The 20109-nt window shown below is 43.9% G+C and overlaps 1 protein-coding gene across 4 annotated transcripts; it reads left to right on the top strand.

Annotated features, from left to right (window-relative positions):
* Positions 1-4638: 4638 nt before the first annotated feature.
* On the top strand, positions 4639-19353 carry LOC311260642 (uncharacterized protein). 4 transcript variants are annotated; one of them, XM_084358721.1, is made up of 16 exons: positions 4639-4963; positions 5903-6055; positions 9123-9176; positions 10386-10441; positions 10908-10974; positions 11701-11826; positions 12594-12790; positions 12943-13083; positions 13659-13824; positions 13941-14121; positions 14204-14348; positions 14459-15064; positions 15160-15258; positions 15404-15541; positions 16080-16134; positions 16228-19353. In XM_084358721.1, the coding sequence occupies exons 2-16, from the start codon at positions 6001-6003 to the stop codon at positions 16665-16667; spliced, it is 2526 nt and encodes an 841-aa protein (XP_084214847.1). In that variant the 5' UTR covers positions 4639-4963; positions 5903-6000; the 3' UTR covers positions 16668-19353. The 4 variants fall into 4 exon arrangements, with proteins under 4 accessions (XP_084214847.1, XP_084214848.1, XP_084214845.1 ...); XM_084358722.1 differs by having other exon boundaries at positions 5875-6055; positions 15160-15243; XM_084358719.1 differs by having other exon boundaries at positions 5875-6055.
* Positions 19354-20109: the final 756 nt, after the last annotated feature.

The raw sequence follows: 20109 nt of genomic DNA, 5'->3' as shown, positions 1-20109 counted from the left end.
CGAACTCTTCCACTGGAGGCAACAAACACATTTCTCTACATATGGGCTTTGGATAGACTTGAAGGAGTGTGAACCCATCCTTTATTGTTGTAGGCCGTTGAAGGTAAAGTTGCCAGTAACAGAGCAGATCTGCTTTATGGCGAGATTGAACTTACAGGGTTGTTGCATCAGTGTGTTGAAATACCTCGATTTTGAGGTGTAGAGGTTCATTTTTGCAAACTTATTCATTTTTTTCTTTGTTTAGCTCCTTTTAAACCAGGGGTGCCCAAACTTTTTCCCTTGGAGGAAAGAAACTGAAAATATCCTAAATGTTCCCTGAAAGCAACGTTATGTAGAAATTGGCATTTTGTGCAATTTAGCGCACCCAACAGTTCGAGTCAGGGTGAGTGCAACACCACTGTCATGAATACAAATCCCAGGTCTGTAGCAATTTGTCAGACGTCATGTAGGTGCTGACTACAAACAAAACTCATCACGTCATAACAGTGTTATATGTTGAAAACTTTTATCTTGAAGTAAACATGTGTGTAACACTGTGATCCTCCCCTCTCACTGAAGTTACACAGAGCAGAAACAAGTGATAGGGGGACAACGTGGCTGAGACAGAGAAACCATTCACCCTATTACACAACACTGTACCATCATCATGATCTGAAGCAATGTTGCTTTAATTGACCAAGATCCTGTGCCGTGCATTTAAAATAAATATTTATTACAAATCCTACATATTTACCTACCCTACCTGTTTTTACCTCACAGGAAGTACACACAAAAGAGCAGAAAGATTATAATTTAATAATTTTTACACGAACATCTCATGGGCCAAATTGAACCTTATAACCTGCCCTAAGGTTTGAGCAGCCCCTTTTTTTAAACTATCCTAACCCACACTGGTATCATTGTTGTCAGTACAAACTCAGTTTTAAGTCTGAGTTATCATTTCATCAGTTTAACCAAGTGTAAAGCTGCCAGGAACCCAGAATATGAAAAAAAAAAAACGACACAGGCACATATAAATAAATACACATATTTAGTGATAATCACCTTAAAAAATATTACTATCAAACAATTCAAGGTCGTAAAAAAAATACATAGCTTCACTACTTACTGTCATGATGTTTGGATCCTGTTTCATTGTTTCCTGTTTTATTTTGGAAGGTTGATTCTCATGTGTCATGTTGTGACTTCCTGTCTTGTCTTGGTGTCCCTCCCTTGTGATTGTCCTTGTTTAGCCTCCTGTGTACTTAGCCCATGTGTTTTCCCTCTTGCTGTTGTCAGTTCATCTGTGTTGACTCGGAGTTTGTGCCTCGTGTTTCATCTGCGTTCCCGCCTGTGTTTCCCACGCTTTATTTGGCATGACATAGTTCATGCAGATGAAAGGGAACAAGGAAACAAACACAGAAACTGTGCCTGGCATATGCCTGGCACAGTTTTTGTGTTTATTCCTCGGTTTTACCTGTTTTCTTAGTTTTTGCTGCCTTCCTGTTTCTGTTTTTTTCATATTAGCGTTTCATTAAAGCTGCATTTGGGTCCTTTTTCTCAACAAATAACACTTCTACACAAACTTGTTTTTATCCCTTTTTATTAAAGGTCCACATCCGCCTGTAAGTCAATGAACCAGAGTATTAAAAATGTCTTTTAATAAACTTTTTATGATCTGCAGACATAAACACGTCAGTACTTTCTGTAGGTTTCCTCTATTATTTACTAACAGAGGAAGGATTTTCTCTACGTGAACACAAATGTTACTTCGAAGAAAACAAACATTCCCATCTGGTTATTTTGTCAATAACTGACTGCATCACTGTATACTGTATGTTGATATCATGTTATAATGTCACTCATACCACGATAGATTTTATTTATGTTGCCCGTGAACATTTTACACTCATCACTCACCCTACAAGGCCACGTCTCCCTCATCTGTCCCATGAAAGATGGGGCCTGAACTAACAAATGCTCCTCACCTTCCTGTTGTTGAGGCTCATTGAAATGTTTCATACATATTGTTGAGGTCACTCTGAAGGTTCAGGCATTAAATAAATGTCAGTAAAAAAAAAAAGAGAATAAATTGACACAAAACAGATTCTGATCCCTTAATTGACACCACTGGGCCGTTGCATCGCTGAGCCTACAAGGTCCTCAGTGCACGTTGGTGATGATGAATATTCAACCGGCGTGTGTGTGTGTGTGTGTGTGTGTGTGTGTGTGTGTGTGAGATCAGCAGTCCAGCTGGAGATGTGTGTGTACCGTACTGTATATATATGTGTGTGTGCAGAGCTGGTAGCTGTCCAGATTGCACTGAGCTTCAAAGTGCAGTGACTGACAGACAGACAGACAGACAGGTGGATGACAGACAGAGAGGACAGAAATCTGTGGAGTCTGTGTGTGTGTGTGTTTGAAATCTAGCCTTGTCTCTCTGCGTGTGTGTGTGTGCCTGTGTTTGTGTTGCGTGAAGTGGAACGGGCAGCAGGGCTTCTGAGTGGCACAAGGCACACGGCCAAGTGATTGAAGTGATAAAGGTGGAGGAGGAGGAGGAGGAGTGGAGCAAGGGGACGGGAATAGATGCAGTGATGAACGAGCTGCAGGGAGAGGCAGCAGATGTAATGAAGTGTGTTAGACTGCTATGTTTCAGCTTTTTATTCTCTTTGATACATTCGCCACTTTGATATGTTTGTTGTATATCCGCTCTGTTGCATCACAGACGTCCCATTATTGCCACTGAGAGGCAAAATGATGGAAAGCTAAACTAAGCGTGGATGGATTTTGTTTTTGGCGTTGTCATTGCGCAGCTCGGCCATGTGAGGGCACACTCACACTTGTGATGTGCTGCCTCGTTCCCTGTGCTGTCTCTCAGCTCTCTCAAATGGTGGAGGTGGAGGGATACTTACACCAGGGTGAAAGGCAGAAGACAGAGAGCCCAGCGAGAGAGAGAGAGAGAGAGAGAGAGAGTCAGCTGGATCTACATTCAAACTCTGCAGCTTCAGCAGGAAAGGAGGCAGATTTGACACAAATATGAAATCGACCATTTAGCACACTTTGATTCAAAGCTATGTGGTGCTTGTCAGCTTGTGTGCTGCATGTGTGTCCAGAATTACACAGGGAAATATGATATTTCACAAGGGAGAGGTTAACAGCGTGCAAGCCTCGCTCACCAGACACAGTGCAGGATTAAGACTGTGAGTCTGTGTGTGTGTGTGTGTGTGTGTGTGTGTGTGAGGGAGGGAGGGAGGGAGTGAGAGAAGGAGGGTAACAGGTGTTAATCAGAAAGGGAGTCCAGGCTGTAGAGGAGCTGTGGAGGGGGAACCAATTACATCACCTTTCCCTCAATAATGTGCCACGCTGTCATGCAGTCTGTGTTTATACAGTATATGTGTGTGTGTGTGCGAATGTGTGTGAAATGTATTTACACTGCACAAGAGGAGAAGCTGTCAAAGGTGAGATTTTATAATAATGAAAAAAAAAAAAAAACTGCAAATGGCACCTGAAAGAGCCGTCCGTCTGTAACCACGTATTAAATTAAGGTTCCCATTCACTTTGCGTTCCATTAGTTGTTCCATCTCGTTCCATGGCAACCGTAATTGGCCCATGCGGTGCTATCTCTCCTCTGATTAGTGGACCTCGACGTCGGGGCTCTTTCTTTTCCACATCAGATAAAATGGCAGCAACCTCCTTTTCTTTTTCTTTTTTTTTTTTTTTTACTGTTTCCCCCCGCGGCCGCAGCTCTCTTCCTGTCCTCCTCCTAAAGACTTCCCCCTCTTGTGTTGAGTCCAACTTTTGCAGTCTCCTCTGCCTCACCCCTTCTACCTCCCTCCCCTCTCTGTCTCCCCCCTCTCTATGACCTGCTGAACCAGCACACACCGGCCTGTCTGTCAAATCGACAGAACAGGTGCTCCAGCAACGACCTCACTTCCCCCATCTTTTTCCCCCCTCTCTGCAGCCTGAAGGCACACACACACACACACACACACACACACACACACACACACACACACACACACACACACACACACATGTAGAGAGCATGCGCATATAATCAAACACTCCTACATATTCACTCAAGTTGCGTTGCAGGCTCGAGGTGCTGATACCTACTGTAAACTATATGCTGACGGACACTGGCTTACTGACCTGTGACTCTCTGTGGTGTCATACGCTCACACACACTCGCACACACACACACACGTATACTTGCACGCAAACAGACCTAAATCACTTTAAGAGGGTGACCCAAAGGTATCTTGACAGGTGCATATGAGCCTGCAGTCCTGCTGCAGTACATGATTTGATGTGAGTCCAAAACACTCCCGGGCTTTTCTCGCTGCCTTGTAATAAACCGTCTCTTTATCCTGCCTTCACTTTTCGATCCGTCACATTATGTGGCAACACAGCTCCGAACATTAAGGAGCTGCACTAACGTCCTCTACTCTTGTCAGAGACGTGCACAAACAAATGAGAAAAAAGTGCTTATTGTCTTTGAATGTACCCCTCAGTCAATCAGTCAGCACATATCAGGGGGGTTAAGTTAATGGCTAAGGGAGGGGGAGGGAGAGAGGGAGGCCGTGGGGGGGGGGGGGGTAAACTTTGACAGTCGCTCACAGTTGGCACCAAGGATCCAGGATGCTTTGGGGCGGATGGGGGAGAGAGGGGCAGAGACAGCGAGGCAGAGGTAGAGAGGGTGAGTGTCTATCGCAAGGGGACGAAGGAACCACAGATATTCTCCTCTCTGCATTTCACCTTTGGGAAGACACACACACACAAAAAAGAGAAAGTGAGAAGTGTGGAAAAAGGAGGCGACAGAAGAAAAAAAAAAGGATAAGAAAAGAACATGAAAGAAAGAAATCGTCATTAAACGCACTACGAACTTCTCTCTTTCCCCTCTCTTCCTCCGTCTCGCACCTCTCTCAATTTAATCTTAAATCCACTCCAATTTCCCCCGAGGGACTCAATTCTCTCTCTTCCTGTAAGTATTCTCTTTCATTCTCTTGCTGCTGTTCTCTCAGTGTTGTCGGCGTGCCTCAGTGTGAAATAATGCCTGTGCCAGACGAGAAATCTCAATCAGTTGCTCGTTATTTGATTGCATTCATGAGTTGGGGTGGCCTTCTTTTGGGCTCCTCCTGTTGTAAATAAGCGAGGTGTGTGTGTGTGTGTGTTTGTGCGTTTATGGGTTTGGGAATCGGACGAGCGCTGTGGTGATTTAGTATGCATAACCTCAGCTATTCCAGAGTGTGTGTGCGGTGCTTGTGTATGCGTGTGTTTGTCCATTCCCTTCAAACAGGCTTCCTCTGGGTGTTCTGTGGCCGGCCAGTTCAAATCAATATTGTTAATAGGCTGTGTGTGTGTGCACTAATGCAGCTTATGTAGATCTCCCAGCTCTCTCTCTCTATTTCAGAGGCAGCTTCTCTTCTTTTAGTGCATGACACATCGCTGCTCCTGCTGCCACAGTGCAAGTGTGCTGGAGCCATGCTGGAGGTGTTGCCAGTTCATGTTTGTCCGCCACAATCAGTGTCCCCCAGTCCTGACGTCTTGAGTATCTGCCGGGCCTCTTCTTCCTCCTCTTCCTCCTCGATCTGTCTTTCTAAAAGCCTCCTTGTCTGTTTAATTCTCTGTGTCGTTAGTTCTGTCTCCGTGGGTGGGCCTCTGTGACTCTCTGTGTGATTATGACAGGCTGTCTATAGGGAGGCCTGCTGTTGCCAGAGCAGCTCACCGCAGCGTTCAGTCTGCCTGTAGGTCTGAGAGGCTTCGTGTCTCTATTTCCCCCTCAATCTATCTCCGCTGTGCTTTGTGTGCCTCTATCAATATCGGTTTGTGTCTATCAGTGGATTAACAAGCATCTGTCTCTCTCCCTCCTCTGCTTCCTCTTTCTGGAGACAGAAGGAGAGGGGGCCATTCCTCCTGGTAGAGCGACACCAGGAACTTCCTCTCTCTCTTTGCTCCACTCCCCGGCTCCTCCGCCACCCTCCCTGAGTCCCTCCCTCCCTCCCTCACCTCCACACCACCATGACGCTGCTGGCCTCCGAGAGGTCGCTTCTCATCCGGAACAAGTTCCGCTCAGGTGAGGATCCCGGAGTCTCAACTCACGCCAATTACAGGAGAGGAGGATTTATTTTCCCACAACAATGGCTTTACATCTTAGGCATAATTGGCAACATTAGCATCGATATGCAGAGGTGAAGTGTCTCTGGAGGTTATTGGCCGGTCACTCACGTTTTCAGTCATGTGATCGATTGAGTGAAGGTATCGATCATGGTGAATGGATTTAGTGATCGCTGCCCACAGACAGATGTGTTGAATGGACGTGAGGACAGCTGGGAAATCTCTGCATGTTACAGTGTGACGCTGGAACCAAAACATGCCGATATGCCTGTTAAAACAGACAGAGGGCCTTTAATAGGAGACTCCTTTTTATTTAAAGATATAATATGTAACATTTACGCGTGAGATGTGTCGGCTAAGGAAGTCGGCTAACGTAAACATAACATAAAACTTTAACACATAATCTCGTCTGTGAACGTTTCAGCCTGACTCACATCAGATAGGATTTCACCAGCTCCCATGACCCCACGGTGCTTCGTGACATCATCAAACCCCGTCTTATGTCTTCATTATCTTGACTGAGATGTTTCAAATCCAAACCTTTTACTAAAAATAATCAACTCCTCTATTAAAAATGTCATTTTTAAACGTCCTGCACAGAACTTTTAATGGGTTATGACACAGTCACAGTTTAATACTGATGCATCTATTTGACCTAAATAAGCAAACAAGACCACCAGCGAGAAGACTGGCTATTCATAGGTGTAAACGTTATTCTTAATCCTTAATGTCATCGGGTCGCATTCCGACGCGTCTGGGTCGATTAAGTCATTAAATTAAATTTAATTTACGGAGTGCCGAGGATGAATCGAGGAGTCGCACAGCCTGAGGAAAGAAGCTGCTCTGTAGTCTAGAGGCACGGTCATCGCCATCCATCCTGTAAAGTGATTAAAAGTGTTTAAAAAAAAGAAAAATAGTAGATCTATTAAAATACTTGTGTCCTTCTTTCACCTGCTTTTAAAACAGATACAAGCGCTAGCCAGATCGAGATGTTTTGAGGCAAGGCGGAGGTGAAAGTTCCTTGTAGCAGCTTTAGATAAAAGTACAAACGTATTAGTAACAATATGTACGTAAAGGAGCTCTGTGTTAGTCCTTTATTGTTGTGGAAGCCAGTTGTCACTTTATGTTAGCGGACTCCATTTCTAAACTAACGTTAGCTACTGTTGCTCTCTCTCTGAGATAAAGTCACATTATTGGACTGTCGCAGAAAATCTGATCCGAGTCATTTACACAGAAATCCACAGTCCAGCAGCATTAAGCAACTTAAATCATTGTAAACAATGTGTACATCACTTCAATATTACAGCTGATAAAGGTAGTGGAGTAAAAAGTAAAAAATGTGCCTCCGAAATGTAGATGTAAAAGTATAAAGTAGCATAAAATGACAATTTATAACAATAAATATTTATCTGTGAATAAGCAACAGTCAGAGTTAGTTTGGAAAAAGGATCCTGAGTTATTGTATATAAAAATGTAAATACTGTAGTAGAATAGACTGATGACATCGAACCACAGTCTGTAAATAATAGTCCAAGAAAGCTGAAATGAAATCTAAATAATGTTGCTGAGTTTTACTAATCCAATATATTACAGCCTTCAGGAGACACCCGGCACTCTGTGACGAACAGCACTTTAACAACACCCTATAAATGCATAATGCAAGTTTCCCTACAAGTTGTAGCGGCTGCTGTTGTGTTCCCAGGCAGCTGTCGTTAACGGCTGGTAAAATAGAAAGGCGAGGAAACGACATGGAGACAGTCCCCTAGGTGTGCAAACACCTGCTGGAAAACGTGATTCTTTCGGGCAGCTGCTCTGCTTGAAATCATGTATGTACATAGCAGAGCCGGAAGAATATATACGTCTGACAGCACACCACACTGATGTGAAATAAACATGAGCTGCTGTCAGCTGATGTTTACAATCATGTTTTTGTTTGTTTGAATTGTTAGTCATTGTTTTATTGCTAACAAGCTGATTTTATCAGTTTTTGTTGACCTTTGACATAAATTGAAGTTAAGGTCAATGTTAAGAAAAAGGTGTGAATCCTTATGTTTGAATAATGGTTTCCAACACCCCTCAAAATATCCTTCTAACATTGTTTAATTTGAGGAAAATAAGGTCCCCAGAACACTGTTTGAGGCTAGAAAGGTGGCAGGGTCCGCCACATATAAACAATAAAAGTAAAACAGTATGAAATTGTGTTGTCCTTTAAGGTCAGTTTGTTTATTTAGTTTGTTTAGGCATAAAAAAAAAATATCAGTCGGTGAAGATCTTTCTCTGCTGATTAAAATGTATTCCCAAAATTACATAGTGCACCTTTAAAGTGGAGTTTAAGACTTATGTTTGGCCTCCGCTTGAAAACAAAACAATCTAATGGTACACACACAGTGAAATCAAGCGCAGTCTCTGGTGTTATTAGCACTGCTTCCCTGCATTGTCACGTTGACAGCGCTCAGCGTGTCAATCTGCTTTAAATCCACATTTTGACAACGTTTAACTTTTGTTTTGAGTTGTCAGAGAGACGGGAGAGCAGGAAGAGTATAGTTAGCAGTGCGAATGAGGATGACGTGAGGAGGAGGGGATGCATGAGAGGTTTGTGGAGAGAGCGGGACAGCTGAAGGGGGGATGGGACCAACAGAAATAGACACACTGAGAGATAAATAGCCATCAGACCCCCCCTGCACAGTTCTCCCCCCTCCCCTCGTCAGGTCTCAAAACTCAGTGGGGGGGAGCACTCGGTGTAACGGGGCCCAGCCCTGCCCTGCGTCACCTGCTTGTGTGTGTGCTGAATGCTAATGTTCATGCATGTGGTGTGTAGGAGATATATATTGTACAAGCACTGCAAAGTCATGGGGTAATGTAAGTTAGGAGACTATATCGTTTACCAGAGATCGTGCTGTGTTGTGTTGCTCAACTCTTACTGTACATATCTGCGCCAGCTCTAGATCATTTTGTCCTTCAGTGAGAAAATCAAACTAACTCACCGTTACATCCGTGTGACTTCTTTTCTTCTTCTTTCCTTTCAGTTCTGCAGTTGAGGATTCAGAACCGAAGGCAGAGTGAAATCAATGCAGACTCTGGTTAGTCTACGTGTATCATTAACATTGTGATTGATCCTGACTGCAGGTTGGGTTTCATATTAATGATCTTCAGGTCACCTCTTTCCACTGATAGATGATTGCTTATTGATTTGACTTTGTAGCTTTTGCTGTATTGACCAGCTTTTACTTTCCTTTGATTTTAGTTTTGGGGTCTAAAGTTTGTATTTAATTATGTGCCTTAAACAATCTGATCATTCGATTGAGATTAAGATTAAGATTATAAGAGCCCACTTTAGTTAAATCTATAGAGGTTGTTATGTCAATCTGTGTATCCGAATAATTCCAGCCTTAACCAGGCATTGTTAATGTAAACTTTTCATTATGAACAATAAGGATGATGTGCAAAATGAACATTATCTTCACATTAATTAGTCTGCACAAGGCAACACATACATCAGGTATCGGAAATTTAAAAATAAAGCTTTTGGAGAAAAAAAGTTTTTTGCCAATGTGGACACAAGCATGAATACAAAGAGGTACCGTACATGCATGTGCAAAAACAACAGTGTTTTAATAAAGTTCACCCAAAAATGAAAATTCAGTCATTAGAAAGTTGAAGTTTCATAGTCCACGAAACATTTCTGGAGCTTCACAGCAAAACAGTGTTGCAGCATTCTCCTAAACAACTGAAGCAGATGGAGACAGAAACAAAACAAACAAAGAAAATAAATAAATAAATAAAATACATAAAAAGGCTCCAAGCAGCTCATCTGATGTAATACAAGTCTCTGGAAGCCCTGAGATCACATATTTTATTATTTTTTTCAGTCCCCATTTACTTCGGTTGTTCATTTTTGGGTGAACTTATCCTTTAAAACTATGCATCATGCTAAGATAAAGGTGTTAATAAATTGTTCAAAACACAGATAATTTATCCAGATCTGTGCAGCAAACAAACAAACAAAAAAACCACCTCAGGTGCTTTGTGTACAGGCAGAGCGTCTTGCTTCAGTCCCCTCCTCCTCGTCTGAGGCTGAAGCAGGTTGCACAAGTAGCAACTCTGTTGCCTGCCGACACAAAAGAGCACCTGAGATCCTCCGTGCTGTAACTCTGAGGGATGAGTTGAAGGCTCAAAGTGCTTTGTTGATGCACTAGTTCACCTCAGTTGCCCCTCTACAAGGCTAGCCTTATCTAAAAGGAAAAAAATGTTACTGCAATGTAATTTAACCCTTTTTTGTGTCTCTACAGGGTTGAAATCTACTTGTCCCACTCCAAAAGCAGAAAAAGACCAGAGTGAAGCTCTGGTGAGTAGCATCCAGTTTTTCAGTAATATCCAACAGCATGAAAATCCCACACTATAGATCAAATACTGATTTTGAGCCTCCATGTAAAGACACTTCCCCCCCACATGTCACATCTTTCTCATTTATATACACTATATTTGATAGAACAGAATGAGACTGCAGTTTACTTGACCTTTGTGAGAATCTATAATTGTAGGTCACCACTGAAAGAGTTATGTGGTCTCCTGTGTGGTGTCACTTCACCTTAGAAAGAGCACATTTCTATGGATGAATCTTTGAGGCACAAGATCCAAGTGTTCCTTCAAAGACCTTGCAAAGTTTCTGGGGGAAACTCTGGTGTAAATTAGTTATTTCTTTGGGCTACACTGACATTGAAGTACACTTTTTAATTAACTTCCCCCTGAATGAACTGCATTGTAATGTCTGGGCCCTGGCTGTTGGATTGACCTGCTGTTTCCTGATGCAGCGTCTAACTGACGACGGTGCCGCTCAGAAGCTGCCCCCAAGTGGTCTGAACACTGAAACTGCACAAGGTGATGCCCTGCCTACAGTCATGTTGCTGTCTCCTTCCTGTTTCACCCTGTATGCTCCCTGCAAAGTGCGCAGTGCTTCCCTGCCGCTCTCTCTCTTTCTGTCTGTGTCGTATCATATCTGTGCTGCTCTCCGCTCCCTGTTGTACAGTAGTTGTGCAAGGAAATGAAGCGTGTGACTCTGGCGTTGGGCTTAGTGTTTCATCAGCTGTCAGTTAAACAGAAATGTGACCTTGTTGCACGCTGTAACTCGGCATTTTAAACAGCCTGCAAACATATCAGTGATTGACAGCGCATGATAAACCCGCCCATCCAGGGATCATCATTTTCTGCCGTTACTGACATCTCTCTCTCTCATCTACCTTTATCTCTCCTCCTGCTCTCCTCACCCTCTGACCTTCCTTTTAATTTCAAAAGACTATTATTATAATATCTGGCTATTCGAACGGTCTGATTTCCCAAAGTGCCCTTTTAAAAATGTTGCGTGCGTGAGTGTTTGTGTGTTAATCTCAAGGGTAATAATACATCTCCCTTGGGCATGAGTGTTTACTATTTTTTGATGCCTCTGCCGGTTTGAATTGGGACTGTTAGCCCGTGGCAACACTGTTGTGCACACTCACATCACATATGTTCTGAAATCCTGTTGCTTCTCTCTCTCCCATCTCCTCGCCTCTCTCCCATCTGTCCCCTTCTCTCCACTTATCTGCACCGCTCCTCCCTCCCCCGCAGAGAGGACTGTGTGTGGGGCCCACAGGCAGAAGAAGGCTCGTCAGGCGCAGGACCTCACTGAGAGGATCCAGCGACCGCCTGGACCAGTGGAGCAACAGCACGAACACACACTGCCCCTGGAGAACCGTGAGTCAACACGCATCGGCACGCACTGGAACACACAGACAGACATTTTAAAAAAAAATATTCCCACGCAATCTCCTCTTCTCTGATGTGGTAAAGCAAAAAAAGGAACCGAACACAAAAGAGACGAAACAAAAAAAGCTTTAAAGGTGCCATATGTAAGAATCTGCCACCTGCCAAATGAATTTCTAAAACAAATATGGGGCCTCATATCACCACTAACTGCTGCCAACTGTACCTGTCGTTAGCCAGATAGCTCAGTTAGCTGTGTAGGAGCACCTGGGGAGTGTTGGTGTTTACATTGCTAACGACTGGGAAGCTGGTTAGCATACTGACTGCCGTAGATATAAAACACGATACATAGATGTCAAAAGCGTCAAAACTGTGATGCCTTCACATTCTGTTGTTAATTTTTGAAAGATTTCAACTAAAATCTTTAGTAAATAAAATAAATAAATAAAGTCTTTTTAGCGTCCATGTTGCTCCCACATTCCAACACGACGCACATGAACACACCAAAGTCGGAAAAATGACTTCCCAACTCGGGAAATGGGACCATCTGAGGAGCACGTGAATGCAGCATAAATACACAAAGACTAATCAGCAAATGAAACACAGGTGAACAGGAAAACAGAAGGGAAAAAAGACAAAGACAGGAAGCGTAAAGTCGGAAGTGACACACAAGGACGTAACCTACAAAATAAAACAGGGAACAATTAACTTTAAACCAAAACCATGACATTCCTCTTTCTCACTTCCCATGTCCTAAGGTCCCGCCGCTTTCCCCCTTTCATCTGATGTCTTCGAAGATGACATCTCCTCCTGCTCCTCCTCCTCGCCCACTGAGCAACATGGCGTACACCAATCACCGGCCTTTCCTTCGCTGCCAGGACTCTCAGGCGACCAATTACTGAGTGACTTCTCAGCTGTGGGTCCGCCTCTTAACCACAGCCCCAGTCACGCTCAGGTGAGGAAACAACACTGACATTTGACTTACGTATTGTGATCACTTCCCACCAGTAACCTCTAATAAACACATTAAAGTGGATATTCATAGGCTGATGTGTTTTTTAAATAGCTTCCTATGTCAACTCTTATCATCTAATATTCTGCCTTTAGTCTGGTTTGGCGTTGCTCCCGGTAACCGAGGGCATCAGACAACCAATGAGTGTAACGCTGGGTGAGTCAAGCTCCATGGCAACAACTGGGAGACCAAATGGGATGTATCTGACCTCTCAGACCACACCCCTGCTGCCAAAGGTAATGTGGGGTTAGTGCATGCTAAAACCCTGCATTTTTTATCTCATTTAAATTTTATAAGGGTCTTTTCTATCTTGTATATAAAAATTATAACACCAAAGAATGCAAGCAGATAAACACGTGGTAATATGACATTTTCATCCTGTAAAACATCATTTAGATTGCGTATGTGTGTGTGCGCGCCTGCTACAGTGACAGGTATACAGCATAAGCGATAAAAGAGCATTGTAGAGGTCTTCAACCTAACAGGATGGTCACTCCTCTGTTTTCGTCAAACACAATGCTCCGCTCTAAGCTGCTCTGCATTCATTACTGTCAATTTGCACTTCTGGGGGAGCTCAGTATTTGCCCTGTAGGTTAACACATTCACACACAAGCAGCGTGGCTCTATGACAGAACCAGCACACGCTGTCGTTTGGAGATTTGCGAGGCATTTGTACATTTCATGTAAGAACTTAACCTTGACACGGGGCAAATACTGTCCAACAACGTGAAACGACTTGACGGTTTCTCTGTGATATTTTACGCGTTATTGTTGAAATTACTCACTATGTGGTCATTATGTGTCTTTACAGACAGCTCGGCCTCCCAGTCCCGCCTGCTCCTCCTCCCTGCCCACCTCCCTCACCTTCAGTCATCTCTCCCGCCCACGGAAACCGCGGGACACCAAACCCAAAATGAAGAAACTCAAGTATCACCAGTACATTCCTCCAGACCAGAGAGGAGGGTCTGGGACAGGAGGTACTAATAAAATGCTTTATTTTTTTACATTGATCAAAAATTCCTCTTGTTTGGCCTATCATAGCTTGGTCTTGTGTCGAGATGCTCCAATGTGCCTAAAAAATGTTCATTTTCAGGTGGGGGAGCCAAACAGAAGAGCCCTGCCCCTGCCCAGCCTTTAGACCCAGCCTATTCCCAAATCCTGAAGCAACAACAGGTCTTCCTTCAGCTGCAAATCCTCCAGAACCAGCAGCAACAACAACAACAACAGCAACAGCAACAGCTACAACCACAGCAACAGCTCGCGGTTGTGCCCAGGTATGTTGATATGGTGTCAACATTTTATCAGTAAGAGTCCTCAGGTAGATTAGGTGAATAAATCCTTCTGCCATTCCTCCAGTGGTGATCACAGTGATCTTGTGAAGTCCTCTGGAGCCATGCCCCTGAATCCCCAACCTGTTCCCGCCACAACAAGCCACACCCCTCTGGACACAAACCCTGCATCCAAACCTGAACCCCTCCCTGCAAATCTTGTTGACCTTACAGTAAGAAAAGCATGAAAACACTGAAAGGCAGAAAATGCAGACAAATGATAACTATTATTTACAATTCATGGTGAAGACAAACTCTTAAGTGCCCTCCTCCCTTCCCTCAGGTGTCAGAGTTGCGGCAGCAGCTGCGCAAGCGTGGCCTCCCTGTCTCCGGCACGAAGCCCGCTCTGTTGCAGCGTCTCCGTCCCTTTCAGCTTCCCCAATCTCAACTCATCCCTGCTCCCCTCTGCCAGCTGGGTACCAGCCTGGGGCCAATCACCCCCTGCCCCCCGCTCCCACCCAGCCAGAGCCCGGGCTCAAGCTCAAACTCTGGACTAGACTCACCCAGCAGCAGCCCGAACCAACAGATGTACATCCCGGACAGAGGAATTCCTAATGGGATTCTCGGTGACGCTCCAAATGGAGTCCCGAATGTGATTCTCAACGCTGTGCCGAATGGTCTCTCGAACGCTGCGTCGGTCAGTTTGGCAGGTGAACAGTGCGGTCTTACCAGCGCTGTCTTCCTGACTTCTGCCAGCACCGCCTCAGGAACTCCGAGTCCCAGTCTACCCATGTCGTCCTCCTCGCCCCTGCAGTGTGGGACTCCGTGGAGAACCGAGAGCGAACAGCAGCAGCAGCAGCAGCAACAGCAGGAGCTGAGTGTGGAGCTTGAGATGAGGGAGAGGTTGAGGAGCAGGCCCAGGGACCGCTCCACCAACACCGGCAATGAGGTGAAAAATCACAGCCTCTGATCTGAGATGTGTTGGAGAAGAGTTCATTTAACAGACGCCATTAATACTTTTTTTTTTTTTAATCAATCCTCTAGTCTTGTGGAGGATCCCTTCATCCGTTCCTGCAACAGGATCCTGGATGCTCCAGAGGCAAACCAGAGATGGACGCACAGACAGAGGTGTTGTTTACACAGGTAAACACACTAATCAATGCACACATATCTGGGATAATCACTTTTTAAGGGTACACTACAGAAGCTTCAATCTGTTAACTGGTCAGACATGTGAGCATACTGTCATCACCATCTGTCAACTCGTTTACCCCTGCTTTCTAATCAGGTGTTTTGCTGCCAACCGTGTGATGTGATTGGCCAGGATTTTGAGCTGCCAGTGCAGATTACAGCAAGTCCTGTTCAGACCTTGCCCGGTGTTCGCAGCTTGGAGGAAGAACTACAGGAGGCGATCCAGAAAGCTCAGGTTAGCGTCTGTGGATGAACAGAAAGAGATGACTAAGAGTGCTTTTTCTACAGCAGGATTTAGAGATGTAATATGTAACACTTCTGCATAAAATGTCTAAAAACAATGAGACTTTCACTTGCATGATGCCACATATTTACAATAATGTTCAAACCAAGAGAAATCCATAGTTTAATTCAAGGTAACGGCGCGTTGTTGATATAACTTCCAGGAGAACATCAGACGACAGGTCAGAGAGTGAGGAAAGAAGTCGACTAACGTGACTCAACACAGCATAAAACTGTAATACATTACCTCCTCCAGGAACATTTCTGCCTGAGTTGTCATGGTCCTGGGTTTTAGTCCAATTCAATTTCCTGTTTTATGTTGAAAGGATACCCTTATGTGTCATCTTTTACTTCCACTTCCTGTCTTTATCTGTTTCCTGGCCTCTTTCTCTGCACCCGTGTTTCATTTTTTCATTAGTTTGTCTTTAGTTTTGTATTTCTAAGCAGAGCATACTGTGCATTTAAGTGTTTTTCTGTTTTTTTGGCCATAGATGGACCCTCGGCAGTCCATAGACGACATTCTGGATGAACCCATGACTTGTGTCGGTGAGTAGCTCATAATTAATAAACAATAAAACTTGCAGTAAATGGCGCTCGTATTTCTTCTGTGTCTAATCCTTTTAAATACCTCTCTTCCAGACTCTGTCAATGTCTCTGATCATAAATCCCCTGAGCGCTCAGTCCTCGGCCCGTCGCCTCCTCCTCCTCCTCCTCCTCCTCCTCCTCAAGCTGATCAGTCCCAGGCTTCCCAGCCGCCCAAGGATGACAACTTCCTGCCCTCACCTCTTTGCTCCTCTCTCCTGCTGGAGCTCCCTCCATCTCCTGCTGTAATAAACCCCAGCCAGGTGATCCCAGCTCCTCCCCCACCCTCCATCTGCACCTCCCCTCTGTCGTCCAGTGGGAAATCAAGGAAACGACGGGCTCCGACACTGTTTGACGCTGCCGACTGGCTTGAAACTCTTACATCTGGCCTCCGCCCTCTCACTCCACCGTCAGCTCCTTTTGTTGAGTCAGACTTCAGTCTGGATTCAGATCTGAATGTCAGTCGGGTGTTGGATCTAATGATAGAGCAGTGGTGAGGACTAGTGTGCGCATATCTGTCTGTAACTGTATGTACAGTGGGTGAGTGTTGTATTGTTTTTGGTCATGAATGGGGAAAACTGTATCCATCCCACTGAGGGCACAAGATTGTGAAATGTGGCCCCCATCATTAAAAGGCTGTCAGAGTCTCTGGCTCCACGCAATGTCGAGAGCTGGATTCATGGTGAGCTTTGATGGGGGCAACAAGAGCACAAACACACACAGACACTGCAGAGCGCTGTTTAAAAGCACTTGGGCTCAGCCAGGAACAGCAAACAAGCAACACATCTGTGGACTGACACACTCCACAGCACAATGTTTGCAGTGCAAAACAAAAGGAAACCTGGTGGCATATTAATTTAAACATGCTTCCTGGCTGCGCTGGGAGAATGTTGTTTCTGACTTATCTCCAAAACCCGTTGTCGGATTGGGTTGAGTGTGGCCCCTGGTGTTGACTCAGTCATTGAGTCCTAGCCATTCATAAAACCCATTTAGAGTGTGTAAAAGCCAGACAGAGCACACAGCTTGTGTGTGGCTCCAGACCTTCACCCCGGTGCCAGACACACAGTCGGCATGCAGAGGGAGAGAGCTGGCAGAAGCTACAAACAAGCGGTGTGAGGGCGTGCTTGTGTGTACGTTTGTGTGTTAAGTATGCGTGTGTTCAGTATGTAACTGTGTGTGACTGCGCAAACAAGGCTGCTTTTGTTTGCATTTGTCAGCACCCGAATGCTTCCATGTATATTTATAAGCGGTAATGCCAAATGCACTTGCGGTTATTTGCTTACAATTAAGTGTGCGTGTTCGTGTGTGCGGGGTGTGATTGATCGGTGAGAGGACATGTGTGAACGACACGGACAAGACGCTGTGGATTTCTGTGTCCACATCTCAGACCAGATATTTCATTGTAGTCTCACTGCCAGCGGGCAGTAACTCCAGTGTAGTTATCCAGTGTAATCATCAGAACAGCCACATTACCTTGTTCGAGTCACCGTTCTCCGGGAAGAGCAATCAGGCAACCGCCCCAAAAATAGCCCCCCATACAAATGCACCAATCAGACAAGTGAGAGTTTCCTCATCGCTTTGCAAAAACAGGTGGTCATTTTGTTCCCTGATTAACCCCCAACAGCGTCTAGCCCGCAGCACGGTGCTTACTCTGCTACCAGGAAAGCTAGATTTAGCACAATTTATAGCCGGAACCTGACGGCCACACCTGTTCACTTAGTGTAAATTAATTCCACAAATGTTTTATTTGACATTGTTAAATCATTGCTGTACACTACAATTTTATTAATTTAATTATGAGAAAATGCACTATAGAATTAATGCAACATAATGTATTATGTGTGGAGAATATGTAACATGTCACATGACCAGAGGTGAGCTTGTCAGCCGAGGCTGATCCAGTAAATGCTGCACATTTTCTTAATGGTGACAGTGATCTTGCTTTTATATTCTACATGATTTAGTGTTCATGCAGAAATGGGTACATTATTTGTTTGCTTAATAGACTTTCGGTGAGTTATGTCCATTCTCAACCCCACTTAACATAATGACATTAATGAAAAAAATCTGACAGGGGTTAGCTGCCATTAACCTCTGCCGTGACAGATAAACGTAATTTAGATAGAAGATCTCATCTACATGAACGTAGATTCTGCCCTTAATTGGCTGCATGTTCCATCAATCACGTTGGAGAGCTCTGATTGGCTCATTTCATAATTTGATAACTAACTGGAAGTCCTTCCGTAAGACTACTTTATTTTGAAAAACAAGAGGTTTATCCTCGGTCTGCAAAGTATTGTGTTAATAAAAGTGCTGAGTGCAATATGATCTGTGTAAAGGGCACATAAACTGGCAGATCTGAGGTCGTAGTACTGAGTATGTTCATGTCATGTTTTTTGTATGCACACTTTTTAGCGTTGCTCCGGCCAGGTCCTGTTCTGATGATTAGCCGGAGACGGACGGTTAATCTTTGGAAGAAGGTATCTGTCTATAGGCAAACTTCAACACGGCTTTATGTTGAAGCAATTCTTGTACGGACTATGAAAAGTGCAGTTAAATGTGGATGGATGGCTTTGATAATCATGGCGATCAATAAACATTGCCTGCTGCACAAATAAAAAAAAAGAAAAAATGAAAATTGATAGGCAGGAGAGTAAGATGCTACCTCCTGTGACTTCCAGTGCTTTAGGGCCAACACCAGTGTTTTCCTCTTTTTTTAATTAAATTTCCGAGCACTGGTGCAGAGTTTCTGTTGTAAACTGGGTTTGAAACTGACCTGATGTAGATGGTTAGTGGTTAGTCGAGTGTTTGAGGTAACGGAGACTCTGTTGGCCACTTCTGCTGCTATAAATGTGTTTGCTTTTATTTATTATGTGACTTATTACTGCAAAAGATATCAACCTGTCCAAAATGTATTTAAAAAGATTGAGAAAATTAAAGTCTTAATAGATTTTCTATGTGTTTTGTTTGTTTTTATCTAGATTAAGTTAGCAGTACTGTGATATGGCACGCTGAAAGGATTAACATGTCGATTGTTTCACGAAGATCTGAACTGATAACATATATTTCACAAGAAACTGTCCAGAATTATGTCTTCTCAAATATTGATGATCACAATGTAAATTAAATACTCATTTGTACCTTTATGCTGCCTAAATATCCATTAAACAGCACTAACATCCACATGGCTCGATGGTTAATCTTCACAATGAGGGTGCTGGAAGCCGGACTCCCCCTTACGACCATGCTCTCCCCACAAGAAGAAGAATTACAAAGACTTTCATTGAATAAGACTTTAATAAATGGATTTATGATCCATATTTTTTAAATAAGTAATGTAAGTATTATATAGTTAGTGAGAAGAACGTATAATCTACAGCAAAAATGTCGATAAAAAATGTTCTACGTTCTCTAAAGTTAGATATAGGAGACGTATTACCGACCAGTGGCGCAAAAATCTATCCCATCTCTTTATAATAATAAGTTGTACATACACAGTCCACTTGTTGGCCACATTTTTCCACCGTCTAAACTTACACACCACTGCCCTGTGGGTGGCAGCAGAGAGCAAGCGGTTTGTTCAATGTTATATTCATGGGTTCATCATGGTAGCTTGGTCAACTTTAGCAACAAGGTGAGTGTACAGCCATGCCAGCAGCTATCTTAGACTTCACTAAAGCACAGTGGTCCTTTGAGCTAAATGCTAACATTAGCTGACATACTCACAATCACAAGTCTGAAGGATTCATCCTCCGGGCGCCAAAATTAATGGAAATTCATCCAATAGTTGTTCAGGTCTTTGTGTCTGGACTGAAGTGGATCGGACAGACCCACACTGCCATCCACAGAAGCCACTGGGACTGCTGGAGATTAACATTAACATGACTAAAAATTTGAATAAAATAAATGTGTTTTTCGTGATGGCGATATATTCTGTAT

Source organism: Pagrus pagrus, assembly GCF_965226575.1.
Source record: "Pagrus pagrus genome assembly, chromosome: 7".
NCBI classification, from domain to species: domain Eukaryota; kingdom Metazoa; phylum Chordata; class Actinopteri; order Spariformes; family Sparidae; genus Pagrus; species Pagrus pagrus.
This window is presented reverse-complemented; position numbering and strand designations above follow the sequence as displayed.

Bases quoted from the DNA above. Each gene is read 5' to 3' on its own strand.
- LOC311260642 (XM_084358721.1), top strand. From the start codon at position 6,001: ATGACGCTGCTGGCCTCCGAGAGGTCGCTTCTCATCCGGAACAAGTTC. The intron at 9,177-10,385 runs GTTAGTCTACGT...GTGTCTCTACAG, and splicing joins TGAAATCAATGCAGACTCTG to GGTTGAAATCTACTTGTCCC. The intron at 16,135-16,227 runs GTGAGTAGCTCA...CCTCTCTTCCAG, and splicing joins TGAACCCATGACTTGTGTCG to ACTCTGTCAATGTCTCTGAT.